General features: G+C 52.6%; 1 protein-coding gene across 6 annotated transcripts in view; it reads left to right on the plus strand.

Annotated features, from left to right (window-relative positions):
* The first annotated feature begins 253 nt into the window (after positions 1 to 253).
* Positions 254 to 11227, plus strand: part of Eml2 (EMAP like 2) — a 31010-nt gene continuing 20036 nt past the window's right edge. Inside the window, exons 1-9 of one of the 6 annotated variants that reach the window (XM_021218647.2) lie at positions 254 to 591; positions 3042 to 3260; positions 3341 to 3464; positions 3565 to 3669; positions 5547 to 5575; positions 6086 to 6215; positions 8545 to 8694; positions 9942 to 10011; positions 10101 to 10211. In XM_021218647.2, the coding sequence (XP_021074306.1) occupies positions 444 to 591; positions 3042 to 3260; positions 3341 to 3464; positions 3565 to 3669; positions 5547 to 5575; positions 6086 to 6215; positions 8545 to 8694; positions 9942 to 10011; positions 10101 to 10211 (1086 nt within the window). In that variant the 5' untranslated portion in view covers positions 254 to 443. Of the gene's footprint in view, positions 592 to 3041; positions 3261 to 3340; positions 3465 to 3564; positions 3670 to 5001; positions 5126 to 5171; positions 5196 to 5546; positions 5576 to 6085; positions 6216 to 8544; positions 8695 to 9941; positions 10012 to 10100; positions 10212 to 11227 lie in introns of those variants that run through there. The other 5 variants (XR_003842537.1, XM_029531914.1, XM_021218648.2 and 2 more) reach the window with 5 other exon arrangements.

Genomic DNA, 11227 nt, shown 5'->3' on the forward strand with positions numbered 1-11227 from the left:
AGGGGACTTATGGGAAATCAAATAAAAGATTTAGAGGAGGCTTTCGGGAATAGGAGTGTCTTCTTTCACCCCATCCTCCTTCCAGAACTGAGGGGCGACGCTTCAGGATGAAAAGCAGGAAGGACCCTGCCCCTTCAAACCCGTCCGCATCCTTATTGGCGGAGGAGCCTGCGCGACAGACTCTCATTGGTTCCTAACGGGAGAGGAGGGGGTGTAGAGAGAATACACTCAGGTTTGTGGGAGGGACCAGACAGTACCTAGGGGGACCCCGACGCAGCCAATCCTGACCTGAAGACTGTTGCGGGGGTGTTGGGGGAACGGACAGAGCAGTCTTTCGACACCCTTACAGGGCATCCTAGGGGATGACCCCTGTGCCAGGTTCAGAGCCGGCCGCCTGATGCTGGGTGGGCCGTGCTGGGGATGCTGGAACGAAGGGCGTTGCTATGGCAACGGGAGGCAGGGCCTGGGGGGGGGACCGGGCCCGAGCTGGGGCTGCGGGGGCTGGCGGTGGCTGTGGTGGGGCAATGGCGGAGCGCGGCCCGGCCTTCTGCGGCCTCTACGACACGTCCTCTCTGCTGCAGTACTGCAACGGTGAGAGCCCCCTTGTCAGTTCAGACCCTGGCCCCGCCCAGGGTGGACCTACCTCCTCCTGCTCCAACCCTTTTCTTCCAAGTCCTTATCCCCTCCCTTGTGAGAGATTCTTCCTTTCTCTCCATCAACAGGATTCTGACCCCAGAACAAGGTCCTTTATCCCCAAAGTCACGATCCTGCTCCCCCTATCCCAACAAACACCTGCTCCGAAGGTGGCCAGACAGAGGGAAGGTTAAAGATTGTAGAGGAGCCCGTGAAGGGGGAGGGCAGAGCTGGGGTTTGGGTAGGGAGTCAGCTCAATGTGGAACTCTTTCTGCCCGCCTCCCCGCCCCGCCAGCCCCTTCCCCGGGACCCTTCTCTGTGTTTGGGCATAGCAGGGGGAAATGCTGAATTGAGGGCTGGGCTTGGGACCAGTAAAACAGCACAAGACTTTCTGTACACTGCACTGTCTTCCCCGTCTTCAGCCCTGCCTCTGCCCCCTCCCCCAAGCCCAGGAAGAATCCTCTTTTTCCCTAGACAAATGTGTATGCCACCAGTAGGGCCATTTTGGTATGAAGGGAGCTGGACTGGAGGAGTGGGGAGGTAAGAGATGCGGAAAGTGGGCACTGGTCTCTAGGCCAGGAAAACGTCCAGGAGGAAGCCAAGAGCTTGAGTCATGGGGTGGGACCATCAGGCCAAGCAAGGCCTCGGATGGAAGCTGACTGTTCAGGGTCAATGTGCCCCCATGTCCATCAGGGGGTCTTGCCAAAGGATCATCTCAGATTTTGGAGGTCACTCCCTTGGGCACACAGACACTTTGCTAGGGACCCCTAGAGTTGGCAAAGGAACTAGAATATTATTTAATTCCCCTCTGCCTTCTAAATGGTTAAGGACCACAGGGTGTCTCAGGCTAGGACAAGTATGGGCTCTGGTCCTGAAAGAAAAGCTGTGTCCTAGTCAAGTGACTGGGAACTTCTGGGTGACAGTCCTTGCTGAGGCCTCTACAGCCACCAGAGTAGAGGGTGGGGTGGGTTAGCTACCATATTTATTGGTTCATCTTATTTTGGGTTTATTAAGTTCATATCATGAGGTGGGAAACATGTTAAGTGTGGGGCCTAGCTCTTGTATTTCCAACGGTAACATTATTTACGGGAGGTAGGAAAGGGCTCAAAATAAGGTGGGTTGCTGGTTCCCCTACCCCCTACTGGCTGTGCAGTCCTTGTCTTATCTCTAAACTCCCTCACACGGTCTTCTTCACAGGACCCCGGGACTTCCCGATAGGGGTCTCGTCTCTGTCTTCTCCCTCCGACCTCAAGAGCCTCCCCTTCCCCCCTCCTTCTGCAGGTCCAGACATCGAACCTGCGGAGCACTGGGTGGGTGGGGGTAGAGGACGGGTGGCAGGACTAGACAGGCGATTGGATCGCGGAGGGAGAGGGAGGGGGAGGAACAGGAGGCTGCAGTGCGTGAGTCCAGCGGGCAGGCGCGGCTGGCTTAGTGACGGACACAGGACTCGGGATGGCAAGTGAGATCTCCGAGCCCGCTAGCTGTTCCTGCTACCATCTTTACTTGACACGGGCTGGAAGCCGGGGTCTCCTAGATTGTCTCAGCAATGAGTCTGGGTAGGAGTGATCCGGAAGGGAGGTGGAGAAGAGCCACTTAGATTCCCCCACCCCCGTGGGAGGAAGGACGGGAAGGGAAACTGATGAGGGGGTCATGTAAAACTGAATCAATAGACTGAAGAGAATGAAAAGAGCTATATCTGAGGTGGGGCTATAGAGGCAACATAAAGTGGGACCAGAGGACAGAAACTCCCTGTGGGGAAAAGAGATCGGGTGTCATCTCTTTCCTGTAATCCCCATGTCGGCCGCCAGGGGTCATAGAAGCTCCGTTCTTAGGGCTTCTTGGCGGGGCGAACCCGTTGGAGAGGAGAACGAGGGGAAGGGATGAACAGGACTGGACCTTTTGGGTTTGAAAAGTCTTGGATACAGCGAGAAAATGTTGGTATCTGGGACAGAATATTGTCGTTCATCAGAGGACGTTGGGAGCGCGTTCTAGAACGTTGTCGCCGGGAGTAGCTTGATGTCATCTTTAAAATGCTGATATGACTTAAAGGATATTTAGCATCTTAGTCACAGAATCTCACAACCAAAGTGAGGCTCTGGGATTGGTGGAATCTGCATGGAAAAAAAAAAAAGGGACTTCTCCCAAGGTCGCATGGTCAGGACACTGTGGCAGAGAGAGGAGGTGAGGATTTCCTTCTTGCCGGAACCCTCCTCTTCGGCCCATCTCCGCGCATCCTCATCGGCCCCAGGTTGCAGGAAAGGCAGAGAGTGTGGATGGTCCCCGACAGACCCCGAAAAGTCAGAGGGACTCTTCTGTTCTTTGGAGCACTCCCCCGCCCCACTCCGTCCCATGCCCCCACTCTCCTTCCCCGTGGTCCCCTGCAGCCCCGCATTTCCTTGGCTTTCTAGATGATAATCTGTCCGGCACCAGCGGCATGGAAGTGGACGACCGCGTGTCGGCGCTGGAGCAGCGGCTGCAGCTGCAAGAAGATGAGCTGGCGGTCCTAAAGGCGGCGCTGGCGGACGCGCTGCGTCGCCTGCGGGCATGCGAAGAGCAAGGCGCGGCACTGCGCGCGAGGAGCACCCCTAAGGGCCGGGCGCCCCCGCGTCTGGGCACCACTGCCTCGGGTATTTTGGTCGTGGGGGAGGGTGTGAGGAAGAAGCACAGAGGCAGGGCCTCATGCTCATATCTAATCCCATTGCTCCAGTGTGTCAGCTCCTGAAAGGCCTTCCCACCAGGACGCCCCTCAATGGCTCCGGACCCCCGCGACGCGTGGGCGGCTATGCCACCTCCCCATCTTCCCCTAAGAAAGAGGCGAGCTCTGGGCGTAGGTAAGGCAAGAAAAGAGGGACCCCAGGCTCCTCTCGGACCTTGCTGGAGATCACCGCTATACGTTGCGGTATAGCCTTCATCACTCTGGTCTTTCCGCAGCAGCCGTCGCTACTTGTCACCTGAGCGCCTGGCCTCTGTGCGTCGCGAGGACCCGCGTAGCCGTACTACATCCTCCAGTAGTAATTGTAGCGCCAAAAAAGAAGGGTAAGTTCGCGGGTGGGGCCCCAACCCCAGGTAGGCAAGGGAATGTATGGGGAATTAAAGCTAGCCCTGGCCACGAGGTTATAAATTAGAGTGACTTTGGTGGAGTCAGAATGCAACAGTCAGAGTTTCTGTAGAGAATGTAAGAATCAGAGGTAGTGATGTGGTCGGAATTTGGGGGTGTAACTGGAGTTAACTTGGTAGAACCAGAGCCTAGGGCGGGGACCTGTCATTTCAGGAACCCTACTCCAAAAGAGGTTGCTTGGTATGGTGGGTGTGGCTTAAGATTGGGCGTGGCTTAGGTGTGTGGCAGATCTTACAGGATAGCTTGGAAAATGTTGGGACCCTGTCCTGTGAAATTGGATAGAGTCAGATTACTTAATACCACCCAAGAAAAGAGGTGGATGAGCCATTGGTTATTAAGAGGAAAGACAGGAGTGGCCATGGCTCAATCCTGTAACAAGGGCGGCTGAGGCAAGAGGATGCCAAGAGTTCGAAGCCAGACTGGGTTACATGATTACACTTTACGTTTCAGTACAGCCTTGATTACAGTGAAACCCTGTCTCAGATTTATACATACATGCATGCATACATATATACATACATACATAACATACATACATATATACAGAGTATGGGAGTTCACAGCTCTGATCCCAGGACTTGGTAAGTGGAGAAAAGAGGATCAAAGGTTCAAGGTCATCCTCGGCTGCTTACAGTTTGAAGACAGCCTGGCCACTTGAGATTCTGTCTTAAGAGACAGAGACAAACACAGACAAGAAGACAGAGCCAATCCAGGACTAAGTTAGAAAGAGGGCGTGGGTGTGCGCAGTGGTGGACGTGATCAAGTATCTAGGGGCAGGGGTCAATGTGTAAGGGTGGAACCACACTGAAGTAGAAGGAGCGAGGACTTAAGGGTAGGTTATGCTAAGTCTAAAGACAAACCCCGAGTCTCCTGAAGTAATAACAGTCACGTTCTCAGTCAGATGCTTGGCCGCATTAGCAGCTCACAACCTCACAATCATGCTAGGAAGTGTAGCTATTCTATTCAGTTTTTGAAATGAGGAAACCGACGTAGAAGTTGGGCAACTTGTTCATACTTCTAGAAAGAGGTAGAACTGGGGAGATCTGATCTCAGGCAAGCACACTTCTGAGTCTGTGCTATCAACCATCATCCACCCCTCACCCCATACAAAGAGTCTTGTGTCTGGATTCCGTGGTCCGGGCAATGGGACTCGGTGACACCTGACGCCTGCAGGGGTCAGCCGCGGGGGGCGGGGCAGGGGCGGTGGCGCGGGCGCGGGCGCCTCCCGGGGCCGGAAGCGGCGGGGCCGGTCCGGGCTCCACCCCGGACCCGAAGCTCCGCCAGCAGCCGCCATGAGTAGTTTTGGAACTGGGTGAGACCCTCTTTCAACACCCCTCCTCCCTCCTCCTGCCCCTCTCGCCTCTGGAAGAGAAGGTGGAGACACGCCCCTTCCTCTGAACTTTTCACGGTCTTCCTGGCTGCTTAAAGTTTGGGGTGTTGCTGGGTAGGGAGGGAAGGAGCGCCGGGGAGCGTTTTGTTGCTGTTGCCTAGGAGGGAGGGTCCCTAGTGACTCAGGTCTTCCAGGATCGCGTGCCTGCCACATCGTGCTGTGTGACCCTTTGGCGATCTCTGCCTCTCTGGGCCTGTGTCTTAGGCTCTTCAAGATCTAACGAGCAAAGCACAGGGCCTGCAGAGAGGTAGCGCTCTGCTCCTTACTCGCCTGATTTTCCGTTCCAGACCTGCAGAGCCCCGGGGTTAGGGGGAAGAATTCCTTGTCCTATCTCACATGCTTGCTAAAACACTTATTTTCTTCTCCCCTCCCCCTCTTTCTCTCCCCTGCATCTTTTCCTGACAGGAAAACCAAAGAAGTTATCTTCAGCATGGGTAAGTGTTTCAATGGGCGTGGTTTCAATGACTGTAGCCTTGGGGTCCTGGCTTCTGGGCCTTTGGTCGTTGGCCTTCAGTTTATCCACCTGTTAAGAAAGGAAGATGGAGGGAAAGGGGGAGGAAGAGAAGCAAAGAAGAGAGAAGAAAAGGGGAAGGAAGAAAGGATGGATGGAGGAGGTTTGGTCTAACCTAGTAACCCAGCATTTGGGAGCGTGAGACATTTTGGAAGTTGAAGGAAGGCTAGCCTGGGCTATATAAAGAGATTCTATCTATACATAATTAGCCGGCTGTATGGCTCACGCTTGTAATCCCAGCATTTGGGAGTCTGCGGCAGAAGAATCACCTTGAGTTCCATGCCAGCCTGGACTACAGAATGAATTCCAAGCTGGTCTTAAATTCCAGGCTGTCTCAAATAATAATAATGACGTTAGTAGTAATAATAATGAGAGGAGTGCAAACAAGCCTAGGGGCTGGTGTGGAACCTGACCTCCGAGGGTGTCTTGGCAGAGGAGGGATCCGTAAAGATGTTTCTGCGGGGACGCCCTGTGCCCATGCTGATCCCGGACGAACTGGCGCCCACCTATAGCCTGGACACTCGTTCTGAGCTGCCCTCCAGCCGACTAAAGCTAGACTGGGTGTATCCTTTGACTGTGTTCCCTCTCTGCCCTCTTGGAAGAGGGTAAGTCCTGGTACGGAGAGGGAGAGGGGGCGGGGCTCCCGCTGGGGTTTCTCAGGCCACAGTGGGAGAAGTGGGGGGTCGGAAGGCGCAGGGAGCCCTGAGGGAAGCAAAGCAGCTGGACTGACTCACCTGCTGTGAGTTACTAGTTTGGGGAAGGTTTGAAGCGGGATGTTTCACTCGAGGATGGTCTTGAGAACTTGGTCTTCCTGCCTGCGCTTTCAAGGGCTTGGACTGCAGGGCTGGGTTTGTGCACCACCACGTTTGGCTCTCATGGACATCAGTCAGACAGTGTAAGCACTGTGGTCTGATGATCTGTGGAAAGTGTTCACAGGACTAAGCTCAGGAATGAAGAATTGGAGGGTGGGGCACATCGGTTAACACACACATAACACGTGTACATTTATATACACATACATATACATACACACATAAGTACATACACATACATACATATATATATTGGTTTTTCAAGACAGGGTCTCTGTGTAGCCCTGGCTGTCCTGGAACTCACTCCTTAGACCAGGCTGGCTTCGAACTCAGAAATCTGCCTGCCTCTGCCTCCCGAGTGCTGGGACTAAAGGCGTGCGCCACCACCACCCAGCTACAATAATAGTTCTAGTAGACAATTTCAGTGTGGGTGTATCACATTGGGGAATGATAGAGTTTCTTAAAAAGTGGCACTGGGGGCTGGTGAGATGGCTCAGTGGGTAAGAGCACCCGACTGCTCTTCTGAAGGTCCGGAGTTCAAATCCCAGCAACTACATAGTGGTTGTAACAAGATCTGACGCCCTCTTCTGGTGTGTCTGAAGACAGCTACAGTGTACTTACATAAAAAGTGGCACTGGAGCCAGCAAGCAGAGATGAAAGGAAAACACTCCAGACTAAGAAAGAATGACTGGCCCCGGTGACTTGGAGCTACTTGAGAAACTGGAAACAGTCATAAGGGGATAAATTGGAACCTCGAGTTTTAAACTCATCTCTGCCTCTGGCTGTGGCCAAGGGAAAACTCCCCTTCCTTCCTCCCTGTGCCTCAGTTGGTTGTCGCTTTCCTGCTGGGTAAAGGTGCTGGGTTCAGGCCCTGGGGGGTGCCTTGTTAGACACAGCACTGGCTGTGCCAGCATGGAGAGTCTCGATCCTCAGCGCACATGTAAATGCTGGGAGGGCATGGGGGCGGCCTGTGATCAGGAGGCAGAGATGGGGTCCCAGGGGCAAGTTGCCCGGCTTGGCTAGCTGGGACTGAACTCCAGGTTCAGTGAGCGAGCCTACCTGAGTAAGGTGGAGAGTGACTGAGGAAGGAAGACACCCGCAGTCAATTCCAGACGTGATGTTCATACATGTACACGCACATTCATGCATACCAGCATACTTACATGCAAGTATGTACGCACCCATGCACAGGCCTTGTATGTACTAGGTAAGTGCTCTACCACTGAGCCACGCCCCCAGCCCCTCCCTCTTGGAGTCTAGGTAAGATAGTCTATTTCTAGGTAAGTCTATCTCCTGCTTTGGCCTTCCAAGTGCTGGAATTATGGATGTGCACCCCACAGTAGACTCTTTTGTCTCTCATAAAGATGTCATCAGGTTTAGGGCATATCATGTAGGGTGACTTCATCCTGAGATCCTAATTGCATTTGTAAAAATCCATAATCCATCTAGCAAAGCATGATGACCCTGGCCTGTCATTGCAGCACTGAGGATGTCTAGGCATCAAGATGGCTACCAGCTGAAGGCCAGCCTGGGCTACATTGTAATAGAGTGTCTAAAAACAGGGTTGTGGAGAGAGCTCAGTTATCAAAGTGCTTTCTGTGCAAGCATGAAGACCTTATTCCCATCCTCTACACACACACACACACACACACACACACACACACACACAGAGGAGCCAAGCTTCTTATGGCTGCAGTCCCAGCACTGGGTGGGGCAGAGAAAGGAAGACTCCCTGAGGCTTGCTAGCCAGCCAGTCTAGCTGAATCTGTGAGCTCCAGGTTCAGTGAGAGACATTGTGTCAAAATGTAGATGGAAAAAGATAAGGTGTGGAGCAATGGGGGTACACCCAACCAGTGAGGGTACACCCAACGTTTACCTCCAGCCTCTGCACTTGATACATGCATGCACATATACACACAGACACACAAACAAAATATTTATAGTTTTGGAATGCCTTGGTTCAATACTCCCTGCAGGGCCAGGGCCAGAGACAGGAAAACATTCCAGCGGCCGTAGGACTCCCTCCTGTTCAGCCAGGAGAGACTGAACAGGCTCCTTAACCAGCCCTGGGCGTCTCCAGCTATGGCTACCGAGGCCGGGACTGCAGGGCCAACCTTTACCTCCTGCCCACTGGGGAGGTGGTGTACTTTGTGGCCTCTGTGGCCGTACTGTACAGCGTGGAGGAGCAGAGACAGCGACACTACCTGGGGCACAACGATGACATCAAATGGTGAGCCTCGGTGGTTTGGGGGATGGGAGAACTCAGGCTTGGGCATCGATCCAAATTGTGCCTCCTGGGCCTCTTTCCACATGACTGCCACCATGGAGTTTGGAGCTGTTGCCAAACCTCTGCCTCCACCTATGAGACCACCAGATCCCAGGGGAAACTAGTGGGAAAATGAGATTGTTTATTTGAGCATTGATACATACAGAGTGTATCTTTTTTTCCTTTTATGTGCATTGATGTTTTGCCTGCATGTGTGACTGGGTTAGGATGTCGGATGATGTTGGATCATCTGGAACTGGAGTTACAGACAGTTGTGAGCCACCATGTGGGTGCTGTGAAATTGAACCCCTGTCCTTAACCACTGAGCCATTTCTCTAGCACCCTAATTTTTGTTTTTCCTATTGTGGCAGGGTCTCCTTACATCAAATCCAGGCCTGCCCTGGAACTTAACCATTCTTGGCCTTGAACTCATGCTTCTTCTGTCTCAGCCTGCGGAGGCAGGGATTATAGACATTCTCCACTATACCTGACAGCTCTCAGCATTGCACGTAGTGCTGCACGCGCGCACGCACACACACACACACACACACACACACACACACAACCCCGAGTCCCAGGTATTTCCATATTGGGATTTAATCTGTTTCCATGACCACTGTTTTTAGACCATCCCTGAGTCAGGTGGGCATTTTGAGTTAGAAATCCAGGCTTTCCTCTAACTGCCTGTCATTGCTATCAAAGGACTAAGCATGGCCATGTGTGTGGGTTGCCTTGCCTGACATGCACAAGGCGTTGGGTTCGATCCCCAGCAGCCCATAAACACGGAGTAATGGCTCATGCCTTAATCCCAGCGCTCAGGAGATCGCAAAGTTCAATGCCGTGCTCAGCTGCAAAGCCAATTGGAGACCTGGGCTACATGAGACATGGTTTCAATAAGCAAACGAAAGGAATTTTTTTGTTTTTGTTTTTGTTTTTGGAGACAGGGTTTCTCTGGGTAGCTCTGGCTGTCCTGGAACACACTCTGTAGACCAGGGTGTCCTTGAACTCATGGATCTGCCTGCCTCTGCCTCCTGAGTACTGGGATTAAAGGTGTGCTACCACCCTCTGCTTCATGAATAAACGTTTTTAAAGTTCATGTTTATTGCGTGAACAGCTGTGCATTTCAACTCTAACCTGCTAAGGAAGGACCCCTGTGCATTCTTCCCTCCTCTCCACAGCTGAATTCTGTTCCTCTTTCCCTCTCTCCTCAGTCTGGCTGTCCATCCGGATATGGTCACCATCGCCACAGGACAGGTGGCAGGCACCACAAAGGAAGGCAAGGTATATATGGCCAATGGGCAGGGCGCAGAGGGACTAACAGGAGCTGGAACCCCTTCTTCCTAAAGTAACTGCGCCTCTCTTTTCTTCAGCCTCTGCCACCCCATGTGCGCGTGTGGGACTCAGTCTCCCTTTCCACCTTACATGTCCTGGGCCTGGGGGTGTTTGACAGAGCCGTGTGCTGTGTGGCCTTCTCCAAATCCGTAAGTCTTTGTCTCAATGCCTCCAGAAAACACCTTCCTATGGGGTGGCGGGGCTGCGGTCACAATGATGTCACAAGTCATGCACCCCTTCGATCTCGGGCCTCAGGGCCTGGGGGGCCTGCGACCCAGCACAGGGCACAGAACGCATGCAACACACAGATGGAGCTGCCGTGCCCTTCAGTCCAGTGGGTTATTCTTGTCCGAGCATTCCAGGCGGTTCTTTATCTCTCAAGGCATCTCAACCCTAGCACTGAGTGCCTCGTGCGCGCCTGCTATCCAGTCCCTGATCAAAACAGAAGCTAAAATGACCTTCCTGGAATGTGTGGCGCAATGTGGTGTGGATGCAAACGCCCTCCCTCTCCACTCCCACGATGGGTTGTTTTTTACAATACTTTTATTTGAAAGTGTTGGGCTGCAGTGGATTGAGGGGTAAAACACTCCCCAAAGGTAGTTTAAGAAACAAACTTGTGGGGGTGGGGGGTACATGCTTGAGTTGCACACAGTAGGGAGGATAAGGCAGGAAATTCAGGTGTTTTGGGCCAGCCTTAGCTATGTGAGACCTTGTCTCAAAAGCATTCAGTCTTAGCATATGCCTTTAATACTGGCATTGTTTTTTATTTTTGTTTTGTCTTGTCTTTCAAGGAAGGGTTTCTCTGTGTAGCCCTGGCAGTCCTGAAAATCACATACACCAGGCTAACCTTGAGGATCTGCCTGCCTCTGCCTCCCGAATGCTAAGACTAAAGGCGTGCACTACCACTGTAAGGCTAGCAGAAGGATCACTGTGTGGTGGGGGCCAACCTGATCTATACATCCATGGCTATATAGCGAAACTCTATCTAAAAGTAACAACAAACAACATCAGGCCAAATTTCTTTTATTTTCTTTCTCTTTTTTTTGGGGGGGGGGGGTTATTTATTTTATGTATATGAGTACACTGTAGCTGTCTTCAGATCTCACAGAAGAGGGCATCAGATCCCACTACAGGAATTCTTCACTATCAAATTAAGGCCTGATTA

This window comes from Mus pahari, chromosome 19, assembly GCF_900095145.1.
Source record: "Mus pahari chromosome 19, PAHARI_EIJ_v1.1, whole genome shotgun sequence".
NCBI lineage: Eukaryota > Metazoa > Chordata > Mammalia > Rodentia > Muridae > Mus > Mus pahari.